Source organism: Rattus norvegicus, chromosome 12, assembly GCF_036323735.1.
Source record: "Rattus norvegicus strain BN/NHsdMcwi chromosome 12, GRCr8, whole genome shotgun sequence".
NCBI lineage: Eukaryota > Metazoa > Chordata > Mammalia > Rodentia > Muridae > Rattus > Rattus norvegicus.
Window position 1 is genome coordinate 5,033,537 of NC_086030.1, and position 24,935 is coordinate 5,058,471.

The 24,935-nt window shown below is 45.1% G+C and overlaps 2 protein-coding genes across 13 annotated transcripts in view; one reads left to right on the forward strand and one right to left on the reverse strand.

The window, feature by feature from the left end:
- N4bp2l2 (NEDD4 binding protein 2-like 2) overlaps positions 1-4,491 on the reverse strand; it is a 65,061-nt gene extending 60,570 nt beyond the window's left edge. For 3 of the 9 annotated variants that reach the window (XM_063271111.1, XM_063271110.1, XM_063271113.1), the window contains exons 1-2: positions 4,444-4,491; positions 2,029-2,301 (exon numbers count right to left, since the gene is read on the reverse strand). Coding sequence is in view for 3 of the 9 variants with exons in the window: in XM_039089151.2 (XP_038945079.1) it covers positions 1,947-2,168 (222 nt within the window). In the remaining 6 variants the exon portion in view is untranslated. Of the gene's footprint in view, positions 1-1,946; positions 2,628-4,443 lie in introns of those variants that run through there. The other 6 variants (XM_039089151.2, NM_001400958.1, XM_006248735.4 and 3 more) reach the window with 6 other exon arrangements.
- Positions 4,492-4,577: 86 nt separating this feature from the next.
- Positions 4,578-24,935, forward strand: part of Pds5b (PDS5 cohesin associated factor B) — a 143,095-nt gene continuing 122,737 nt past the window's right edge. The window contains exons 1-2 of one of the 4 annotated variants that reach the window (XM_039089323.2): positions 4,578-4,709; positions 5,381-5,491. The gene's annotated coding sequence lies outside the window, so the exon portion shown is untranslated. Of the gene's footprint in view, positions 4,710-5,263; positions 5,492-11,688; positions 11,841-24,935 lie in introns of those variants that run through there. The other 3 variants (XM_039089324.1, XM_063271248.1, XM_039089322.2) reach the window with 3 other exon arrangements.

Genomic DNA, 24,935 nt, shown 5'->3' on the forward strand with positions numbered 1-24,935 from the left:
AAGAAAAAAAAAAAAGAAAGTAAAAATATAAACAAAAGTGTTTTCTTGAGAGGAATTTTAGGATTTTTTTTTTTTTTGGTTCTTTTTTTCGGAACTGGGGACCGAACCCAGGGCCTTGCGCTTCCTAGGCAAGCACTCTATCACTGAGCTAAATCCCCAACCCCGATTTTAGGATTTTTTACACAAGCATTTAATAGTAGGATCTTCTCAACTACAGTCAAACTATAATTTTATAATCACGTATTTCTTAAATATTTATTTATTTAGTATATACCATACAGCTTTCTGCCTGCATGTATTCCCACAGGCCAGAAGAGGACACTAGATCTGATTACAGATGGTTGTGAGCCACCATGTGGTTGCTGGGTGTTGAACTCAAGACCTCTGAAGAGCAGACAGTGTTCTTAATCTCGGAGCCATCTCTCCAGCCCATATAATCACGTATTTTAAGTTCTGTTATAATAATTTATGGGAGGAGTCTGAAGTTATTATCATCTAAAAATATATGTGCACCTCATTTTTTGGAGGTACAGAAGATGAACTTATCTCATGCAAGCTAAACAAACACTCTACTACAGAGTTATGGCCTATGTCTTCTTCATGTTGTGAGAGTGTCGAAGTTGACAAGGGTGGCCTTGAATCCACTCTGTAGAATACAGTGAAGCCCTGAACTTTGCATCCTTCTGAGTTGCTGAGATTACAAGCCTATCTTTAACCAATCCACTCTAGAGTTTAGGAACCTAAATTTGGAAACTTAAATCCATATTGTGTGTATTTATATGTGTATGTATAGATCCAGAATTGAACATGTGTTTCTAAATTGAATTTAAACATGAATACCTTCCTGTTTAAAAATCACCATGTCTTTTGGAGTATAAGCTTCAATTTCCAAACTTCAATCATCTCTCTTTAGCATCCAAATACCAGATCAACTAAAATGCAGCCTTGGGGGCCTTTTCCTTTCAAGTAGTGTAAAAGCAGTTCCCAATTGAGTGTAAGAATTTGAAAAAAAAAAAAAGTTTTGAGTTTCAGTGACGATACAAATTATGCTCAGGAAAAATAATCAGGAAACTTTAAAAATCAAAACATTCAACTTTTCTAGTAGTTTCTCTAACTTAAAAAGTTCACTTTTCAGGCAGGGTGGTTTATGGCTGTAAACACTAGCGTTTGGGAGATGGAGAAAGGAAGATCAGGAGTTTACAACCAGCCTGGACTACAGAGTAAGTTCAATTACCCAAGACCCTGTCAATAAACTAACTTAATTAAAATTACACTTCTCTTGACAGGCCATGGTAGCTCAAACCTGTAATGCTGTCAATGGGAGAGTTCCAGTCCAGTATGGGCTGTCTACACAAATGGCTTCCATAGCAACCTGGTTTAGAGAGACTATGCCTTAAAAAAAAAAAATCACAACTTCGCTTCTCCTATCTTTTTTTTTTTTAACCGTTAAGAAACCAAAAGCTCTCTTTTAGTCAGTACTTCACTCGGCCTGCTCTTGGAAGCAAAACTAAAACCCCCACAAAGTAGGGAATAAAGGAGACAGGCCATTAGCAGAGATGAAGGAAGCTCCAACTGCGGAGAAAGCCATTTTCCCGGAAACAGCCCCCACCTCAGCCACATCCTCCCATTTCCTCATTCTAACGTCAGAGATACCCGAGGAAGAGCAGAGGGTGCACTAACATCGCCAGTACCCTACCTGGGCCCCCAGGCCTCCTGACCCCTAGGCAAGCTGCCAGGACAGAGGCGTCCCAGCTTCTCCGTCCCTAAGGAAAACGTCAAGATCCCTTCTAAGAATCCGGGGAGGCCTCGAAGGCTGAAAGGTTTCTTTTGGGGCTTCCACGCTCACAAATAGAAAGAATCGCGTCAAGCCACCAGTGAAAACTCGGCCGTTCACCTCAGATGAAACCGGAAATACCTCCCTTAACTACACCGGGACGCTTGCTCACCTCAAGCCACAGCTCTGTATGTACTTCCACCACCTTCCTCCCCAAGTCCTCCCCCAAAAAGAACTTCCGCGAATACACGAACCTCTGGGAAGTCGAGAGACCGTCCAAAACGTAGCTACTAAACGGAGCTGGAAAGAGACGCGAGACTGGAGCAGTTCCATACACAAGATGGCCGCCACCTCTTGGATTACCCATGCAGCACCGCGGGCTCACGCCAGGCATTATGGGGATTGAAGTCCGGCGTTCCCTGCAATCCTAGTTTACCTCGTGCCACCGAGACTCAGTCTTCCAGAGTCCATTGCATGACGCCTGTGCTATTTTGGCCACAAACGTAGACTCAGTCTTGTTCCCAGTCCTGGAGTTGGGGAAGTTAGTTAAAGAAACACCAACTTTGTAAAGGCAGCGACGTTCTCTGGCGTTCGCGACTAAAGGAAAAGAACAAGAGTGCTTGGCGCCCCCAGGTGGATGCGCAAGCCTCTGTGGTGAGTGAACAGTTTTCGGGCTTTTTAAGAGACAAAAGAATCAGACTAGGCTTCAAAGGAGAAAACATTTTGTATAACGGAATTCGGTTGCTATGGTTTCTCAGAAAGTAATTATACTTTCTGAAACTCCCACTCTTTGTTTCATTTGGACCCCCACAAGAAAATCGGCCATCTCGTATTCGAATAGGTCTTGGCTCCAACACAATAATGTTTTAATTTGAAAGTATAATAGCTAAAAGTCACAGTGTAGAATATTTACATTAGAATGCTTAACACCATTATTATGACCCAGAGGGCTCACAACCTATCCTCTTGCAGGATCTTCTTGAAATACAATTTTTACAGCAACTTTTGTTTCCTCGTATTTAGCTTCAAGTTCTGCATCATTTTTATAAAAATAAACACTTAAAAAATTACTATGTGTTTTATCTGAGTAAACACACACACACACACACACACACACACACACACAGAGTGAGTGTCTGGTGCACAGGAAAACCAGGAGTGTGTCAGATCTCATGGAAACCAGGTTGACCTTAAATGCCATATAAGCCAAGGTAATTTCACCTAGAATTTAGAATTTCTGATTCTCCTGCTTGGATTACAGGCCTGCACCTCTATACCCACCCTAAGGGAAACATTTTTCTTTTTGACATTCATGGTGATGTCATCTCATTGTAATATCTTACATTTTAATAACATGTCATTGAAAAGTTAAATAGTAGGAATACTTTTATTTTCTCATTTTTCCTTGCACATGCTGAGCTGGCAGTTTTCTACTGCCATAACTCCTGGCCAGTATTGGGTCCTGGGGATTGAGTTCAGGTTGTCCAGGCTTAGCAGTGAGTGCCTTTATCTACTGAGCCCTCTCACCAGCCCAAATAAAATTTCAAAGATGAAGTTTCCATATACTTCCTGTGTTGGTCCATTTAAACTGTTAAAAATGCCTTTCTTTCATTTTTAAGTATTAGAAATCTAGAGGTTGGGGATTTAGCTCAGTGGTAGAGCGCTTGCTTAGCAACCGCAAGGCCCTGGGTTCGGTCCCCAGCTCCGAAAAAAGAAAAAAAAAAAAGTATTAGAAATCTATTCCCATAGTTTTTTTTTTTTTCTTTTTTTCGGAGCTGGGGACCGAACCCAGGGCCTTGCGCTTGCTAGGCAAGTGCTCTACCACTGAGCTAAATCCCCAACCCCTATTCCCATAGTTTTGGAGGTTACAAAGTCCAAGATAATTTGTGAGGGCATCTCCTTGGGTATAAATACTGCATCTTCTAGCCATTTCTCCTATCTCTCAACATGGACAGACAGGGCAAACAGCACCTTCTAAATTTATGTGTGTGTGTGTGTGTGTGTGTGTGTGTGTGTGTGTGTGTGTGTGTGTGTAAAAGTATGTGTGAGCATGTGCATTCGCGTATATACCATTACGCTTGTGTAAAGGTCAAAGGGCAACTTTTCAGGAGTTGGTTCTCTCCATCCGCCTTACTTTGAGGCAGGATCTCTCTTGTTTTATTGTTGTACTATGTCTCTCTTGTTTTATTGTTGTACTATGTATTCTAGGCTAGCTGGTCTCCTGTACACTTCTGGCTGATTCTCCTGTCTGTATGGTCCACCTTGCAGTAGGTGCCACCTCACCCAGGTTCCTATCATGGCTTCTGGGGATTGAATTCGGGTCATCAATTGGGCCCTACACATCCATGTGGGCTCTTCAGCAATGAGTTTATCACCCTTAATGCTATCAGTTGGTGACTGAGTTTCAAATGCGAAGGGGAAGGACACATGTAGACCACACTATCTCTGCCCAGAGATGAGAGGATCTAAAGAATACCCCCAACAAAGCAGAGTGAGTTCTAGAGAGTCAAATGTCATAAAACCTGGAGAGGTACTTGAGGGAGGGACAGTGACAGTGGACACTTATTGAGAGTTATGAGTGTTAAAGAAAGGTCAGAGTAAAGAGGTGAGAGTGAAGAAGAAAAGGCCGTTCATAAGAGCATTGTGTAAGAGAGAGAAAACCCATTTACTTCTGGAAGCAAAGAAAAGCTGGATGAGTGTCTTGGCCTGCTTCTCCAATCCCATTTTCTACCCTCCTATTGTGAAGACTCTGGTGGAGTGTTCTAGAATGCAACACCAACTCTATTGTCTATTCAGCCCATTACCCCTAGCAACCTCCCACATCCCATCATCCCACATGTCGTCATCCCACAGTGGGTGGAAACGTGTTCCTTTAACATCTACTGGCTTTGCCCTTCAGTCCTAAGAGTAGAACCTAGGACCTCAGGTGTAGCAGGTAAGCCCTCTACCACTGAGCCATGTGTTCAAGCCCCCACTGACATCTTGAAATATATTTGGTTTTCATATAAAAGTGTACGTACCGCCTCCTTCAGTCTGGGCCTTCTGTGGAGCGCTGGAACCTGAGAGCATCCTCTGGATATAGACACCCTCTTAAAAAAGATTCTGGTGTCGCTGTCCGAGATCACATATATGATGGCTATTCTTTCTTTCTTTCTTTCTTTCTTTCTTTCTTTCTTTCTTTCTTTCTTTCTTTCTTTCTTTTTTTTCTATTCTTTTTTTCGGAGCTGGGGACCGAACCCAGGGCCTTGTGCTTGCTAGGCAAGCGCTCTACCACTGAGCCAAATCTCCAACCCCATGATGGCTATTCTTGGTTGTCAGCTTGACTGTCTGGAATGAGCTATAATCCAGACGTGGAGGGCACACCTCTGAAAGGTTTTCTGCTTGGTTCGAAGTCGGAGAAACCTTGAGATGGGAAGTCACATGCCTTTGATCCAGATCTTGAGGTGGGAAGAGACGCCTTTGACTCAGACTTTGTGGTCATACTTTCAGCTGGAAGTATATAAGGACATGGGTGCAGGGAGCTTTTGCTCTTCATCTGCTTGCCCTCGCCTTGCTGGCACATCCATTCCTTCACTGGCATTGGGGCCTTCTTCTTTGGGATTCCAGCAGATACAGAAGACCAGCTGAGATATCTAGCCTTGTGGGACAGAGCAACTACTGGGTTCCCGGACTTCCCAGTCACAGCTGCCCATTACTGGATTAGCTGGACCACAGCCTGTAAGTTATTCTAATAAATTCCATATATGTATATATATATTCATTCTATAAGTTCTGTGACTCTACTGAACCCTGAGTAAAACAGAATATTACTTACCATTTGCAGTATGTAGCAATTTGATGTGCCGTTTTGTACATCTGCTGTTGAGATTTTTCAGAACTACTGCAGCGTATTTCACAAGTCTCAGTTGCTGTGATCTGTATTTGTAAACTATGGGCTTTCAGTCCAGAGTGCTCATATATAGTGTGTCTGAAGACTTTCTAAATGAATCATGTATTTGATTCAGTAGATAGTACTAGTCTCATCTTTATCTTACAAACCCAAAAATGGGGGGCTTTGAACATTGTTCAAGATCCAATTCTAGTAAGCAGGAGAGACAGAAGAGTTTGAATTCAAGCCATCTACTCTAGGTAATGATCACCTTGGGGGCTATCCTGATTGATTGATTGATTGATTGATTGATTGACTTAGGTTTTTGAAGACAGGGTTTGTCACTGTATATCCCTGGCTGTCCTGGAACTCATTGATTAGCTCTGTCTGATGTAATGTCCTTTCAATTATCAACTAAAACCTTGGGAATGCAGCTACCTAGCAAGAAAACAGCTTTCCCCCACCAGAGAGCTAAGAATGTCATCACACACAGCTTCTGAGACATGACATTTCTCACTGGACAGTGACCTGCCTTCCTGCTATTTCCCACCAGTTTTTTTTTTTTTTTTTTTTGGAATTGCTATTCTGTATGGTTGTGTTTCGTTCTGAAACTATAAAAATCTGGGCTGGGGAGATGACTGAGTGGGTAAAGTGGCCTGAATTCCCTCCCTTGCATCAACACAAGAGCTGGACGTAGCAATGTGTTTCAGGAGTGCTGGCTGCTACTAGGGGGTCAAGACTGGCAGATTCTATGGATTTACTGGCCGGTCGGTCTGACCAAAACAGTGAGCTCCAGATTTGGTGAGAGACCTTGTCTCAGAAAAATGTATATGGAATGATAATGGAAAACATCTGACATCCACCTCCACCTGCACATATGGGCAAGTGCACGCACGCACGCACATACGCACGCACATATATATCACACTCACACACACACACTAAAATGCATGCAACTACTTCTGTTCTTAAGAGTCAGAGGAAGGCAGATCTCAGTGAGTTCGTAGCCTGGTCTATACAGTGAGTTCCAAGCCAGCTAAGGCTACATAGTGAGACCCAGTCTCAAAATCCAACCCCACCCCCCAAAAAATCAGCAACACACCCACCCAACTTCAAAACAGAACCCCAAACTGAAGGAGCTATTGAGGCCACTTGAATCAATGTTCTTGGGCCATGTTGCTCATGGATCGGAGAAACACTCTCTCATTTCCTTTTAGGTAAGATTATTGGTATTAAATTTTTATCTGGAGGCTGGAGGGATGGCACGGTGGTTAAGAGCAGTGGCTGCTTTTGCAGAGCCCCCAGCATTTTCCCAGCACCCATGTGGTATCATGACCATATGTAACTCCAGTTCCAGGGGATCCAGTGCCCTCTTCTGGCCTCTACCGACACCAGGTATACATGTGGTACAGAGAAAAAGTGCAGGTGAACACTTAAGTGCATAAAAATAAACCTTTTAAATAAAATGCATTGACAATTCCATAATTATTTTCTTTCATCTCTTTTCATGTACTGGGCTTCTTTCTCTAGACAATTCTGCCTCTCGCTTGTCTTTGGGGCGTGTGTGCTTTCTATGAGAGGGATCACCTCAAGTTATGATTCAAACAAGTGAGAGAAAATGTAGAAGTAAGGAAATTATTTCATATATTCCAAACATTGAAGAAAATCAGTAAAATGTAAATGGATATAGAGACCGGAGAACCTATTAGTTTTAAGTTCTCTTTATTTTCTGACGGAGTCTGCAGTGGCCAGAAGTGGGCATCAGATTCCCTGGAACTGGAATTGGAGGCAGTTGTGAGTCACCGTGTGGGTGTTGTGATCTGAAGCTAGGTGCTCTGCTAGGGCAGTCAGTGCTCTAACCATCTGTCCAGCCCAATTGAAAAAAGTGTGCTTAACTGCATGTCTGTCTGTGCACCACATGCATGCAGTGTTCAAGGAGGCCAGAAGAGGGCGTCATACCTCCTGGGACTGGAGTCACTGATGGTTGTGAGCCACTGTTTGGGTGCTGGGAATGCAACCCAGCAAGAGTAACAAGTGCTATTAACCCCTGAGCCAACTCCCCAGCCCTGGCCCTGGCTTTTGTTTTTCTTCAGATCATACTGTATTCTTGATTACTTTTTATACTTCTTTTTTGTCTTTTTCTTTTCTCTTTGTTTTTTTTTATTTTTATTCATTTATTATATATATAAGTACACTGTCGCTGTCTTCAGACACACCAGAAGAGGACATCGGATCTCTTTACAGATGGTTGTGAGCCACCATGTGGTTGCTGGGAATTGAACTCAGGACCTCTGGAAGAGTAGTCGGGTGCTCTTAACCGCTGAGCCATCTCTCCAGCCCCTTCTCTTTGTTTTTATTTTGTTTGTTTATTTGTTTGTTTTTCAAGATGGGGTTTGTCTGTTTAATAGCCCTGGCTGTCCTGGAACTCACTCTGTAGACCAGGCTGGCCTTGAACTCCAAGAGCTCCGCCTGCCTCTACCAAACAAGCACTGGGACTAAAGGTGTGCCACCCCTCTCAGCTATAATTTTTGTATTATGGGCCGAAAAGTTATGCACAATCTATAGATGTTTCCAGATGACTTTTGGCATTCTCCCACTCCCTGCAATTCAGACCCATTTCTCCTGGATTAAAGATAATGACTGTGGGGCTGGAGAGATGGCTCAGGGGTTAAGAGCACCCTGCTGCTCTTCCAGAGGTCCTGAGTTCAATTCCCAGCAACCACATGGTGGCTCACAACCATCTGTAAAGAGATATGATGCCCTCCTCTGGTGTGTCTGATGACAGCTACAGTGTACTTATATATAATAAATGAATAAATCTTTAAAAAAAAAGATAATGACTGTGGCATCCTTGCTTTGTCTACTGGCAATTTAAATCCTGTTGCAGACTGTCAGAGATCATTTATGTAGCCTTTCGGACGTGCCTTGAGTTAGGTTACTCTTTCTTCCTTTCCCCATGAGCTGCCAAGCCTGTTTTGCTGCTGTTGGGAAGCCATTTATAAAGTGCTGTACGTTCAATGGAGTCTAGTTAGGATTCTTGACCTTAACTTTGGACCCTATGAGGAATAACTACATAAGCAGAGTCAGAGTGATGTGATTGGCAGAATGTCTCCGAAAGATATTCATGTAGAACCTTTTAAAATGTAAGGGGACATTAAGGCATAAGAATGAATTAAGTTTGCTAATCAGCTCATCCTAAATGAGGCAGATTACTCTGGATTACCCACCTGGGCGCTGAGTCGTCATAGCAACTGAAAAGTGGATGAGAGGGGCAGGAGGGAGCTGGAGAGAGCCACAAGATGAGGGAAGCGGCCTAAAGGGATGCTGTGGTTTTGACTGAAGACAGAGGAGGAGAGACATAAACCAAGAAACCAAATCAACCTCCACAGGGCAGGAAGGGCATCCATCTAGCATCTCCCCCTCCACAGCCCTCCAGAAAGGACCACAGCCTTGCTGACACTGCAGTATTAGCTCAGAGAGTCACCTGTCAGTCTCCCAGCTGCAGCTGAATAAGGTAATTGGTGTAGTTTATGCACAAAGTTGATTTGCTGTGGCAGTAAATGAAGGATGGATGGGCACTGGATGTGCACTTTTCCTCACCAAAGACACTTGTAACCATGTCTATATAAGACCAACATTTTTTTTTTCTTTTTTTTTTTCGGAGTTGGGGACCGAACCTTCCGCTTGCTAGGCAAGTGCTCTACCACTGAGCTAAATCCCCAACCAAGATCAACATTTCTTTACACCACTCCTTTTCCAGGATTAGCAAATACAACTGAGTTTTGGGGCGGCTCCAATTCCCAATTATCTGAGGTTATATCCCATCCAATTATTTTATCCCAAGGAATTTCACATTGACAATTTCGAAATCCTCAAAATAGAAACAATACTTCTGTTGGGCTGGAGAGGTAGTTTAGAGGTTTAGAGCACTCACGGCTCTTGTAGAGGACCCGGGTTTGGTTCCTGGCTCACAGCTGCCTGCAACTCCAACTCCAGGGGATCTAGCACTGTCCTTCTGACCTCCAGTCCTAGACTCACAAGATGGTATTATTGGGAACTGGTGGAGACTAGGAGAGGAACTGTCATAGGAGGAAATGGGCCACAGGAGCCAGGCCTGGAAGTGTAACGCTGTTCAAGAGATATGTCCAGTAGGCTGCTTTCTGGTCGCCAGGAGGTGATGAGCTTTAGTGTGATGGTCCGCCTCACCCAAGCTTGGAAAGAATACAGCCAGCCAACCATCATACATGGAAACCTCTGAACCCGTGAGCCAAGATAATCCGCATCTTTCTTTTTAAGTGTTTTGGCACAGTGATGAACATTGATTAGTGGATTAATGCATGCGTGGTAAAACTGGCAACACCCCGGCAAATGATTAGCGGCTCTAAACTGTCAAGACTGTGCCCCCACCAGAATGGTGTACCGAGCACTCAGGTGCTGCGTGCCTTTTATAGCAATGGGAACCATGGCAGTGAGTAGTCTCTGCCTTCTTGCTCTCATTCTGTTGCTCCCAAGAAACTTACCTGTACCTTTAGGGTGTCTCAGAATTGAGAAAACAGCAAAGAGCTGGAAGCTTGTTTTCCTCCTTCCTTCCTTCCTTTCTATTTTGTTTTGTTTTTGAGACAGGCTCACACTGTGTAGCCTTAGCTGTCCTGGAACTCACTGTGTAGACCAGGCTGACCTCAAACCCTACTGAGATCTGCCTGTCCTTGCCTCCCAAAGGCTGAGGTGAAAGGTTGTGGGACCACGCCTGCCTAAGAAGCCAGAGCCAGAGCCTTTCCTTTTAGACCTGGGTAGATCTCCTACTCTTTCCTTGTTGGGAACACTGAAGCTGTATCAGAAAGTTCCCAAGGCTTAGTGGATGCACAAAATGAATGGAAGTCTGTAGTACGGGCTCTCAGAATAGTGAAGACAGAGCTGTTCCAGGAGCCCTGCTGAGAGAGGAAACGAATAGGTGGAGTAGGTGCGAGAAGCTGAAGGTGCTCGGTCTGCTAGGATTTATGGTTCACCTCTAGCACAAAACCAGTGGCTTATAACCCTGCGTTGCCTGCCTTTTGTTTCAAATATCCTATCATAAGCTCCTAATTCATCTCGGTTGCTCATTGTTGAAACAGACACTCTGAACCATACCTAATGCCAAAGGCATCGTAGCAGGGAGATCCTTCTCACTGCAGGGATGGGACAGCATCAAAGAGCAAAAGGTGACCAAGACTTGTCAGCTCTGGCAGGGACTTGGGGGTGAAGAGAGACCTCCGTCTTAGCCCACCCAGCCCACAGCTGCAACAGCGACAGCAGAAGCGGCAAGGGAGGATGAACCTCATTTTCTGGATGGTACCCTTGTGGTCTTCCAATTACTTCTCCCTTCATTAAGGGGGGTTCTTGAGCAGTGAGATCAGCACTGGATCCCTAGGCCTACCAACTAGTAAGGAGCCAAGTAGACATTGATACTCTTCCATTTACACAGCACATAATCCATGCTGCACCGCGGGGTTTAAAACATCGCACAAGTGGTGGAACACAATTTAAAAAATTAAAAAAAAAAAAAAGCCGGCATAGGCAGAGGCAGGCAGATCTCTGAACTCGAAGGCAGCCTGGTCTACGTAGTGAGATCAAGGCTAGCCTGGTGTATGTACACAGTGAGCTTCAGGCCAGCTAGGGCGGCAAAGTGAGACGCTGTCCAAAAAAGGTAAGAAGAAAAACCAAAAGGCCAAAGCCAGCGGCTTTTTGCAGTCTACAGATTTCCCGCCAAAAGCCTGGGAGGCTGAGTCAATGCTGAGAAGGCACTGACAGCTGCCCATCACTCTGCTGCCAAGGAGACAGAGGCGGCCGCGAGAGCAGGGCGGAGCCTGCGCGTGCGCGCCGCCGGATGGGGGGGCGGGGCCCGGAGCGCGGGCTAAGGAGCGCGTGCGCGCGCGCCTGAGTGAGAAGCGGTCTGGCCGGCAGGGGGCGCTGAGAACCCACGCGGCGCTCTGCCTGCCCCCCGGGCGCCGTCCGCCGCGGTTCGATTGGAGCAGCCGCGGAGCTGCTCTTGGCGCCATTTTGAAGCGGAGAGGAGGAGGAACGGCCTAGACTGGCTGCGGAAGGGGAGGGGGGGGGAGGAGGCGATTGGATGCGGCGGCGGCGGCGGCGGCGGCGGCGGCGAGGGCGGCGGATCCCCGAGATCGGCGGAGCGCGAGGAGTGTAGGAGCCGGGTGGCCGGAGGTAGGAGCGACTCGGGTAACGGAAAGGGAGCGCCTCTTCCTCGCCTCAGCGCCCCACGCTCCATTTTCCAGCGGGGTGTGCGCGCGTGGAGCCGTCGCCCGCCGAGCCTCGCGTGTCCCGGTGTCCTCGCGGGGCTGCGGTGGGGCCGGGGGCGGGGAGGCCGCGGGCCGCCGCTCGCACGGGCCCAGAGTGACCTTTGCGGGGGCCGCGGCCGCGCCCCTCCCCCTCCCCCGCCTCCCGAAGCGAAGCCCCCCGCGCGGCTTCCCCCTTCCGGCTACCCGAGGGCCCGGCGCGAGGGGCGGCGCGCTCGCCGCACTGCTCGAGAGTCGGGGAACAGCCGCGAGCCGGCCGAGAGAGTCCTCGGGCGACCGCGGGTGCAGCCCCACGGCGGTGCGGACGGCGTGCAGTGCGGGCTCGCCCGCCTCTGCACCGTTATTCCACTGACACTCTAAAAGTTTGCGATCCGGGAGAAGCCCGGGCGGCGGCGGCGGCGGCCGTGGGTCTGCTTTTTGTTTTGTTTCGTTTTTTGCTCTGTAGGTTAAAGACTGATGTATGCACGTAGGAGCAGGCATGTAGCATGCAGCCGACAGGTGTTTGCAGGGTTGACTGAACCCCGAAACTCAGCACCTGCTCTTCAGCGCTGCATGCTATTCCAGTACGAGCCCCGGAGGGGTTTGAAAGAAGAGTGATTCCCTCGCTCCATCCTCAGGAACCTTACCAAGAATTAAAAGTCTCCCACCCTCTCTTTTTGATTTCAAAGAACGCTGCTCTGATACTTGTGTTAGGAATTGATGGGTGACAGTAATCGCTCCAAGGAGCCATGTCTTAGTTGAATACTTGCTGAAGCTTTTGGATGTATTGTTTCATTTTGAAGGTTGGTCTGAGGTTCTGAGATAGTTGGGGAGGCCTGTGTACTTCACGAATAACCTTTAAAAAGCCAGGTGTATTTAGGGTAGGAGGTGGGCTATTGCTAAGTCATGACTGAAATCGTGAATGGCAATATAAGCATTGTTCTCAGCACATGTACGTAAGAGTTCCAGGAGTGGGTATTTTCAGTGCTAACTTTTATAAAAGTCAAGTAAAATGTCACAAGCGCGGGTTTCAGGGGCCATCTCTTGGCTGTGCACTAGGTATGTCAGATGCTAGTGTTTGGGGGACAGTAAAATGAACACTTGGGAGGTATGGCAAGTCACTGTGGAACAGTTAATCTTCCATTGCATGGTGACAGCATAAATCCTAACCCATTTCCAGCGGCCAATTTGGAAGTAAAAAGTTACACGTCACATAAGATGAATACATTCATTCCCCAAACTTAAATATTAAATACTCTTTGGGGTGGTGGGTGGGGTAGTGGCTCTCTGTGTAGCCCAGATTAGCCTGGAACTGGCAATCTTCCTGGCCTCACGAGCTGGGATTACATCGCCACACCCGGCTCATTAAAACCACCTTGAATCAAAATGTTATTTCTTTGAACTCATATTTGCATATGATGTAAATTTAAAAATACATATATAGAAAAGATGTGTTTTAAAGTTTACTACTAAAGTAGTAACTTTTTCCTTACAGCACAGATGTTTTCCTCTTAGTTGGGTTCTGTTTGAAGTGTCTCTGATGAGAGAGTAATGCTAGACTTTTGCCCTTTTTTTCCTTTTTAAAAGAACTTTGTCGTTTTGGTTGAACCTTTCATGACGATTCGTCATTAACCTTGCTTTTGCTGCAGCTTTTAATGTTCTGGTTGCCTTTAATCCCTTGGCTTCGGTCCCCTCTCCCCTTCTCAGTCGGAAGAGATCTTTTGATGATGGTGACCCTCGTCATGAGCTGATTTGAACTTGGCTTGTAGCAGGGTTCTAGACAGCTGTTTGAGGACCACTGTTTACATTTGAAGTGTATCCTGAGATGGTGCTATAGCTTTGGGTAACCAAGAGCAGCATTCCAAGGACCAGGCTCTAAGAGCCATTCATTGGCTCAGCCTAAGCAGAATAATGACACTTTGGCTTAGACAGGTCTTGCTCAGGTGAACAGAGAAGGGGTGGGAGAGCTAAACTTTGGGAGGAAAGGAATAATTTGGGGGCTGCGTTTTTCTTATTCCCCTTCACATATTTGGAGATGGTCCTTTGGCTCCCAGCATGTTACTTCTTGGATCACATTTGCCTAGCCTTAGTTAGGAGAGCTAGTTCACTCTGGTTTTCGGATTCTTAGGTGACATAGGATACTGTAAGTGTGGACGTTTATGTTTCCTTCGCAGGTGTTAGAAATCTATAGAGGAGCGTGAGGCTTGTTGCCAGCCCTCTTACAATTGAGAAGTTAGGTGTAGAGGAAATGGCCCTGCATGGTTACAGTCATCCTTAAGTGGGCGAATGAGACGCTGAGAAGTTTCCCGATGGTCTGTGCTGCTTTGTTTAGGACTTACCTGTAATTGAAGTCATTCATCCCCTCCATCTGTGTGCTCACTTCCCTCTCCTTTCAGCCTCAAAGTCAACTGACTGTTTTAGACTCTGGCTTTAACAACTGCTGTGCAGAGGGAGAAGTCGGTTCAGCTAACTTCTCTCAGAAGCTAACCAACCTCTTGGAGCCTCTGTCTCTAAGAGCTGCTTGCTTTTTTAATGACACTGTCAGACATCCATCCATCCACCCACCCATCCATCCATCTGACCAACAAGAGTTTAAACTTGGAAGCCAAAGTGATTTGGAAGAGTTAGTGTTGGACTTGTTTTGTTACTGTGTACATGAGAGCATTATTTACTCTGAAACTCAGTTCAGTGCACAGGTCATTTGTCACTGCTGTTTACAACACATTGTATTTGTTCTGTGTATCCCTGCTCCATAGATAAAGATTGCAGAAAAAATAATTTAGTTTAAAAATATGAGCAATTTCCTCACAAATATTAGCCTTTGCTTTTCTGAAACACTGTCTCACTCTGTTAGCCCAGGCTAGCCTCAAACTCAGGTGTCCTCCTGCCTCAGCCTCCCGAGTCTTAGGATAACAGGTGTGAGCCAGTGTACTCAGTGTTTTCTAAGTTTACTGAAGAGACGTTTGCAGTTCTGACTCCTTGGAGAGTTAGCCCTGTCTTCTCATTTTCTTTCATGAACCACCTGATTTTCAACATTTTCCTCGGTACTTGAAAAGTACTTTCTAATCCTTTCTCACTAATTAGTTCAAAATTACTAAGCGTGCAGCATTGAGCGTCACTGTGTTTACTGGCAGCTCGTTATGTGCCTTAGGAAAATTAAGGTGGTAAACTCCATGCATAAAACGTCAGTGCTGTGAAGCCATCAGTATGAGACCTTAAGTACCTCCATAGTCACGCTCTGCAGTGACTCGACGTGAGGAGCGAGCAGCTGTCGTGGTGGACTTTCATAAGACAACAAGTCAGGAGTGTGGAGGACACACAGAGCAGAGGAGGAAGGTGTTTGGGACATCTTTTAGGTCTAAAAGTGCTGGTCTGCTCTGCTGCCCGTCTGATGAAGAGAATGCTGTGAACGGATTCATGGAAAATGTATACTACCGACTGTCCATCGCATTCTAAGGACGACGCAGCGAACAGAAAGACCTGAGCTGTGGCAGGAGAGAGTGATGGTTAGAGACCTATGCTGCAGTGGTGAGGGCTGGGCAAAGAGCGTCTTGCTGCTGCTGAAGGGAGAAGGCAAGGCTCCTGAAGGAGAGTGAACTAGGCCAAGCTCACGTTACAGACATCTGTCTATGTTATAGACAGTGCTTAGGGCCCTGAGAGAGACTTGAGGGTTGTGTCACCCCCCCACCCCCCCACCCCCACACACTTTGATTTCAGGAACAGTGAAGAGACATTGAGGGAAGCCGTATTCTGAATGACGTATGGTCTTATTGAGGTTCTGAATGAAGTATGGTCTTAACTGAGATTCTTTCAGACAGTTTTAGCCTTCAGTCATGAGACTGGTAGAGGGTGGAGGGTAGGGTTGGTGAGATAGCTCAGTGGGTAATGACACTTGTAGTTCAGCTTGACCACCTGAGGTCTAAGTCTGGGACAGATGGAGGAAGAACCAACTCAGGCAAGCTGCCCTCTGATCGTCCGCACGCACACACCGAAATAAATAAATAAATTCAATAAAAAGAATTGTGTGTATATATATATATATATTAAAGATTTATTTATTATATATAAGTACACTGTCTCTGTCTTCAGACACACCAGGAGAGGGCATCAGATTTCATTACAGATGGTTGTGAGCCACCATATGGTTGCTGGAAATTGAGCTCAGCCAATGCTCTTAACCACTGAGCCATCTCTCCACCTCAAGAATTGTATATTTTAAGCTAAAAAGTTGTACATGTAAAAAAACGAATTCTTCTAGTGGTACAGAAAACTGAAAGTTAAAAAATAAAATTCCAGTAACCTACTACTAACAAATGCTAGAATATTTACTTAAAAATATTTCTAGGAGCAGTATTATGCTTTGTTTTTTTTTTTTGTTTTTTTTTTTTTTTTTCTTTTCTATTTTTCGGAGCTGGGGACCGAACCCAGGGCCTTGTGCTTGCTAGGCAAGCGCTCTACCACTGAGCTAAATCCCCAACCCCCTGTTGTGTTTTTTTAAGAAAGAAACTTGCCGGGCAGTGGTGGTCCACACCTTTAATCCCATCGCTTGGAAGGCAGAGGCAGGTGAATCCTTGAGTTCAAGGCCAACCTGGACTACAGAGTTAGTTCCAGGACAACCAGGGCTAAACAGAAAACCTGTCTTGAGAAACCACTACCACCACCACCACCATCATCAACAACAACAAAAAATAAAAAGAAAAAAGAAAAGAATAAAAAAAGGAAAGAAAGTTTCCCTCTTTAGGTTAAAGTGTTTTTTTGTACTGCCACAGAGATATCAACAGAATTAAAAAATAGTATTTTAGTGAGGGTGCCTACCACAGTTAAGTGATATTAGTCTGCGGGGGCGTTTGTTAAACTTCGTGCTGTCTCTATTTGCTTGTCTAAGAGGGAACACCTTTGTCTGAAGCGCATTACTGGGAAGTCGCTGGGGTCCAGTTGCTGTGCTTTCATTTCTTGCTGACCCCCTCCTCAGCTAGGACTAAGGCATCTGAGAAGGAGAGGTGAGACTGAACTTTGGAAGAGGAATGTGATTTGGACCTTGAGGGGAATTGGGTCTGGAAGGAGAGGCTAATGTGCTAGGAGGCTTTGAACAGCTGAGAGTCCAGCTCAGGGTATTGAGGGCCCAAAGAGGCAGAGCCAGGAGGAAGGGTTGGAGATCTGGGAGCCAGGATAGATGAATTTTGTGAGGAGTCAACTCTGCCTTGTACTGTCCCATCGCTCACCCTTTCAACTTTCGAGTGTTGTTACATTTTTATCCATATTGTCATTTGATTCATTACTCTGCATGAGTGACAGTCCAGACCCTGTTTCTCCAGATTTGAGAGCTTAGTTTAGCTCTCCTGAAAAAGGACTTGAGTGTCCTTCAGACCAGTCAAGGTAGCAGGTTTTTTTTCTTGGCATCCTTTAGTTCTATTTCCTGGTCCTTCCTGGGACCCCTCCATAAATGCTGTCGGTGGCCTCATATGCCGAAGTGTATAGAAAACTTGGACTGTAGGTGTGTGTGCTTGTAAGAGTTGTTAGTTTGTCTCCTGTCTTCCCATCCCTCCCTCCCTCCCCCTGCGGGTACAGGTGTACACAGCCTCATGTGTGCCCCAGTGCCTGTGGTGTAGGTCAGAGGACAGACAGGTTTTCAGAAGTGGGCTTTTACCTTCCATTTTGTGTTTTTTTTTTTTTTTTTTAATTTGGTTTTTCTAGACAGTTTCTCTTTTTAGCCCTGGCTGGTCACCATGTCTGGGCAGGATCTTTCTTGTATTTCTGCTGTTCTGGTACCCTGTGAGCTTTCAGACCAGTTTGTTTCCACCTCCCATCTTGTTACAGGAGTGCTGGGCTTATAGACAACAAGCTGTCACAATCAGGGTTTTTTTTTTATTTTTAAATGTGGGTTCTTTGGGCTGGAGAGATGGCTCAGCCGTTAAAGGCTAGGCTCACAACCAAAAATATAAATGTGGGTTCTAGGATTGAACTGAGGCCTTAGGCAAACACTTTCACCTGTCAGGCCGTATTGATAGCCCCGGCTCCACCTAAGAGGAATTTTTTTTGTCCTTTGTTTTTTTGGCTTAGGAGATGATTGGCTTAAAAAACCCTTCTTTCTGATTTTTTTGTGTGCATGTGAGTGCGTGCGCATGTGCGCGAGTGTGTGTCACACACATATTATCCTCAAATGCTGGTCCTTTTGTCATGTTTGCCCCTAGTCTAGGCTGTTGGTTAGTTTTAAGTGTCTGAATTTAGTTACTACAAATAGGGGACAGGATGGATTTGACACTAGTGGTAGTGGTTGAGGTCGAACATTTGGTGCTTATTTAGAGAGCATCCTTTTACCACAAAAGGTTACCTAGCCTAAAATCGTTAATTGTGCCAAAGTTGAGGCAATCCTGTCTGGGCCGAATCGTCCTGGTGGGCTTGTGTTCCCCACCGGGTTCGTTGAGCTGGGCACGCCCCAAACTTAGAGCAGCAAACCACAGTAGTGCTTCAGACTCTCACTCTGCAGCCCTGGGTGCTTTCTCCCTCCTTACTCTCAGCACCCTCCTTTTGACTTCCCTTTCCCCAGCTTGTGAGGTTTCATACTAGAGCAGGTTTTCTAGCATTTCAGACTGGACACCCAGCTAGTGTGATGGGGCACTCTTAGTCAGGCACTCAGGCAGAGCTCAAGGCCAGCCTAGTCTAAAGATGGAGTTCTGGGACAGCTAGGGCTACACAGAGAAGCTCTGTTTAGGGAAAAAAAAAAGCAAGACAGATGAGCAGACTGAAAATCCATAGTAATTTAAGCATTTGCTAAGTTGTTTAGTGATTGGAGTTCTGTCTAAGGACAACACCAAGAGCTTGACTATTGTTCATTTCACTCAAAATCAGGACAGCTAGACTTTCTGTCCTGTTACTAACTAGCCATGTGTAAATCCCCTAGTTTTGAAGAAAAAAAAAAACCCCCCCGTCTTTCAAAATCTGTAATTAAGTACAGTAGTAACAGATAACTCATTTAAAAATAGTTTTACTGAGGTAAATGAGGTACCATATGATTTTTCCTATTGGAAATATACAGTTAATTGTTTTCCCGTATGTTTACAGATCCATACAATCATCACCACAACCATCACATCTCCTGTTACAAAGGTGTTCCAAAGCAATCAGGCCGGCCGGCCTTCCTCCGTCCCTCTCTCTTTCCCTTTTAAGATTTATTTTATGTATGTGAGTACACTGTAGCTGTCTGCAGACACACCAGAAGAGGGCATCGGATCCCATTATAGATGGTTGTGAGCCACCGTGTGGTTGCTGGGATTTGAACTCAGGACCTCTGGAAGAGCAGACAGTGCTCTTAACCTCTGAGCTGTGTCTCCAGCCATAGGCATTACTTTTTTCACTTCTTATGTCATTAGTTTTTGGGATAAACTAGGACAATGGTTTGTTTATACTGGGGAAACATGCTAAAGACACAGTGAAACATGCTTATAACTTCTGTGTGAGGGCAAGCATGACACTGCGCATCCTAGGACTCTGTGGGTGTGGTGTGCTGAGGCAAGAAGATTGGGAGTTTGAACCTACTGTGAGCTACAAGTGATGCCCTGTTTCAGAAATCAACCAGACTTGTTTGCAGCGTGCTTGGTGATGAGAGTCTAACAGTGTGACGATCGTGAATGGATGTTTACATGTCTTATTTGGGAAAATGGCTCAGTGCGGCTGGAGATGGAGAGAAAAGATAGTCCTGTAATAAATATATTTGGGTAGGACAAAAGAGGCTGTTCCAGGAAGGCATAACCAACAAGGAATCTGACTGCAGACAAACGTGTTGTTCTGTGTAAGAGTCGTGTAATACACTTTGTCAGAGAGGAACACTTGGCAGGGTGTCAGTTCTGTGCTGCAGAGCGGAGCCATCTGAAGGCCATGGTCTCCTTCCCCTGTGTGCTGGTGTTCAGTGATTGCTCTGGGAGCCTCAGCCACACTTGGGCATCTCTGGTCTACTGTGAGCCTGGAAAGTAAGTTTTAAATTACATCTAGTAAGTGGTTGATGCCTCCAAGAAGAGGATATTAACTTGTAGTCTTGTGACTAAGTAACTAACTTGCCTCTCTAGTTTATTTTCTTGAGGTTTGGTTTCACCCCAGGTTAATTGACTTTATAGGATAAGTAATTCCTAAGTAAATTGGTTCTTATACATGTTTTCCTTTGTCTGCCCCTCCCCCATTATTTGCATCCATTTTAAACTCATTTTAAAAAATAATTTTGCTGAGGGATCACTCACACACATATGACCTTGCCTATTGGAAGTACAGTTTTTTCCTGGCTTGCTTTCCCTCGCTGTGTAGCTGTGCTGCCCCTAGTGTGACATCGCTCACTTTGTTCCTGTCTTCTCCTCTGACTTTCCCCATTTTCCTTTCAACTCACTAACAGACCGTCCAGCATCGTGTCAGACTCTGGAGTGCATCCCTGCATTTCTTCCTGCTCCCCCATCGTGTTAGTGATGTGTTAATGCAGCTGCTTACAGACACAGCCCACCTCATGCTTCCCTCAGTTTTACACTCATACTGGAAAGTTAACTTCTGCGCCCTTTTCTTTTTTTTTTTTTTTTTTCTTTTCTTTTTTTAGGAGCTGGGGACCGAACCCAGGGCCACACGCTTGCTAGGCAAGCGCTCTACCACTGAGCTAAATCCCCAACCCCCGCCCCTTTTATTTTTTACATTGGAAAATATACCCGGAGATCTCCTCTTACCTGTATGTAAAGTACTTTCCCTCTCTGTGGACAAGGACAGTGTTTATTGTTATATCACAGTTTCACTGGCTTATTGATTGTTTCCAGCTTTTACTGTGCGAGGACATTTTTATACCACAGTTGCACTAGGTTATTGATCCAGTTTTTACTGCTGTACAACTGCTGTTACTCTGTGCATGTGAGGATTTGTTTGTGGTGCAGGGTCCTAGCCATGGAGTTGCTGTGCCAGAATACAGCAGGTAGAATTCACACGGTGTCACTTTGTACATCACAGAGTTTGTAGCACTGCTGTATATGTGAAAACACTTGTTTCTCTGTAACATCGCCATATATAAAAGTGTATATATGTAAGTATATAATAAACCAGTTAGAAACCTTGTCAATCCGACAGGTGAAAATAGTATCACTTCTATTTTAATTTACATATTCCTGGTACATGAACCTGAGCGTCATTTCCTGTGCTTGAGCCATTTTATTTTTTCTGAGCCAAGTATGTTTTTCATTTCTTTCTCTCCCCCATTCTCCACTGAGTATGTTTTCATCTGTCTCTCTCTGTCTCTGTTTCTCTCTCTCTCATATTTGAGACCTCTCCCCAGTCTCTTTGAGTCTGCTAAAAGTAGGTTGCCTACTTAGCCCTGCTTTGCTGTCGTGCTGCCTCCCTTCTTGTGCCGCATCGTTCATGGCTACCCAACTTCTACTGGGGCAATCTGCAGAGCTTTTCTTACCTGCCTCAGTGGAAACTCCCACATTTCATGAGTTAATTTTCTTTTACTTTCTATTTTGTTGTTGTTGTTATCTTGTCTTTCTCTGTACCCCTGGTTGGCTTAGAACTTGAGATTTGGATTGGACTGGCCTTTAGTTCTACCCGGTGTTTCCTGCCTCTGCCTCCGCCGTGCTGGGATTATTGTTGAGGATCTCCGTCCGACGGCGTGGACAGCTTTGGTTCTGATGTTGTGATGATACCGATACTCTTTCCTGTAGTTATTGGCTGTCTCTGTTGTGGTAGAATCCCCCCGCCCCCCCCCCCTTTTTTTTCTTTTTTCCTTGAGGCATCATCTCACTGTGTAGTGCTGACTGCCCTAGAACTCACGTTTCTCCTGCCTCTGACTCTCAAGTGCTGGGATTAAAGGTGCGTGCCACCACACCTGACCTCTGCTAGAGTTTTTTTTCTTCAAAGTTTTTTGTTGTTAAAAAGTTGCTGTCTTGGGTCTGGAGTGATGGCTCAGTGGTCCAGAGGTCCTGAGTTCAGTTCCCAGCAACCACTGGTGGTTCACAACCATTGTAATGGGATTTGATGCCCTCTTCTGGTGTTCATAGAGATAGTGTATGCGTACTCATATACATAACATAAATAAGAATGTAGCTGTGTTAAAATGCTCTACGTTGACATTTGTCGTGTGTGTGTGTGTGTGTGTGTGTGTGTGTGTGTGTGTGTGTATATGTGTGTGTGTGTGTGTAGGCACACTGCATGTGGGGTCCGAGGACTGCTCTACTACAGGGGTTGGCTCTCTCTACCATGTGAGGTTTTGGACACCAAACTCTTTTGTTGGCTCCTGATTATCTTTTTGTTGTTGACTTGTAGGGTTTTTGGTGATAGAAATCAAACCCATGGCCTCATACATGAGGCAAGCATTTTGCCAGATGAGCAGGGTCCCCAGTCCTTCCTTAATCATCCTGGGTATTAATGCCTTGCCAGGCCACTGGCTTTCTCCCATCATGTAACAGATCTTGTTCTTAACGTAGATTTTGATGAGTTCCAGGTTTTAGTTGTTGAGCTCTAATCAATCAGTTTTAACTGTGCTATGGTTTTAAGTTATAATAACCCTCTACCTATCCCCAAACCGTGAAAAAAAAATTTTGTGCTTATTTTGTTGTGTAGAAGATTCTTAGCTGTGTTAGTCAGGTTTCCTTTATTATACCAGATAGGTGAGATAACTAGGCAATAAAGCATTAAATTGGGCTGGAGAGATGGATGGCTCAGTGATTAAGAGTGGTTAAGGTCCTGAGTTCAATTCCCACGACCACATGGTGACTCACAACCATAAGTAATTGGATCTGGTGTGTCAAGGACAGTGCAGTCATATACATAAAATAAATATTTAAAACAAATAAAAAAGAATTAGATTGCATTTAATTACACTTCAAGAAAAGTAAACAAAACGATTTTCAGTGAATGTGTGAGCTGATACTGTATTTATTTTCTTCTGTTGCCTCTGTATAGTGAGAGGTTCCATTCTGTGCTCTGGTAGCTATGTTGTTGGGCCTCTGGAGAGAGTACTGGCTGGCAATGGTGGATGTGCTGTGGCTAGAAAGGGAGGGATGGGAAGGAGCTTTTGAGGGACACTCAGTAACCTGAAGCCTCCCGCTAGGCAGCACCTTTTAAAGCTTCCGCCACCACTTGGGGATCACATTCAAGATCCAAAATCAGTAGTAGGCTTTACAGAGACTTAATCCATTTCAGAATAAACGAAAGTATGTGCCTATGTGAGTGCGTGCCTTTGTGAGTGAGTGCCTTTGTGAGTGAGTGCCTATGTGAGTGTATGCAGTAGTTTCATGAAAATGAAAATGAAGATTCATGAAAAGAAGGCGTCTTCATTCCCGCACCATTGTTAGCTTTCCTGAACTGAGTGAGTTACCTTTGTGTCCTCCCTATGTCTTTGAATGTTGTGTGAGCACCTTTGTGGCCGCTGTGTTTATTCATTCATTCATTGGCTTATCCTATGAAGGAATCAGACCATCTTGATATCTGTGGCATTATTTATATAGGGAGTTTGTTCTGTTTTTTCTTGTAGCCCTGGCAACCTTGGAATTTGCTATGTAGACTAGGCTAGCCTCAAACTCAGATACTCCTGTCTTTACCTCCCGATTAATAGGACTGAAGGTTTCTGCCACCAAGTCTGATTATAGTGAGCATTAAGAGCTTTCAAATTGGCAGACGGTGGAGAAATGGCCCAGCAACTTAAGCGACTTAAGTCGCTTATTGCTATTTCAGAGGGTTGGAGTTTGGTTCCCAGCACGCCTGTCAGATGGCTCGAAACTTCTGTAACTCCAAATGCAGAGGATCCAGTGACGACCCCTTCAGTGACTCCTTGCATGCTTGTTAACTTGCTTCCTCTCTCCCTCGGTCCTCCCTCCCTCCCACTTTCCTTCCTCTCTCCTCCTCCCTCTCTCCCTCCCTCCTTACTTCTCTCCTTCTCTCACCTTCACATAAACAAATAAAATCAATCATATGGTATAAATCCTCTTTAACATTTATTTTTACGGGGCTGGGGGTTTAGCTCAGCGGTAGAGCGCTTGCCTAGCAAGCGCAAGGCCCTGGGTTCGGTCCCCAGCTCCGAAAAAAGAAAAAAAAAATTTATTTTTACGCCATTCTAGTTGCCTATACATTTTCAAGTCAGTTTTGTCAGTAGTAGGTCTCTGGGTGCTCTGATTGTGGTTATCCCGATAAATCTGTGCGGGTATAACTGACCCCATAGTTAACAACACTGAATTTGGTAGCCAGCCTCTTACATGGTTTCTAGCAATCCCTGCCTCCTGCTAATTTGTGCTCCCTTGTAGCCACCCGTCTACATAGTACCAGCCTTGGTTTGATAACAGTTTATGAAAGATAGCATTGGTTATCAGTCGTCATTCCGAGGAAAGGTACTACTAATTGGAAACGTCTGGTAGTTTCCTTTTTGCTGGCAGATTGCACTGCTGCAGTTTCATGTTTGTTTAGAGGAGAAAGGAGACTCCTGGGTTAAGAGTCGAAAGATCTTCCATTCTTCCACTGACTGCAGACCTAAGTCACTTAGTTTGACTGCATCCTCGTGGTCCTGAGTCCTTGGGGAGCTAACTTTGACCCTTCCTTGCCCATGCGAGGCAAAGCACTCTACCACTGATCTCTGTCCGGGCCTGGCCTTGTGTATGGACACCTTCTATCTCCTCCCCTTTGCTGTCTTCTTCCTTAAGGCAGTGTCTCAGGTGGTACAGATTCTTGAGCTCACAGTGATCTTTCTGCTTCAGCCTCCTGAGTGCAGGATCGCAGCTTCCCTCTTGGCTTTTTAAGCTCCGTCCTGTAATTTTGTAGTGATGCTGTAAGGGATCCCTGCTCACTGTGGATGTTCACAGTTAGCATTAACTGTATCCCTGTCTGTAAAAGATCCTTACAGTGGCCTTGTATTTAACATTCACACGTTAAATTTGTATGTATAATTTGCCTTTTTTATGTTGCTTTTTTCTTTTTTTGCTTCAAATAGATTTTTAAAAAAGATTTATTTATTCATTATATATAAGTACACTGTAGCTGTCTTCAGACACACCAGTAGAGGGCATTAGATCCCATT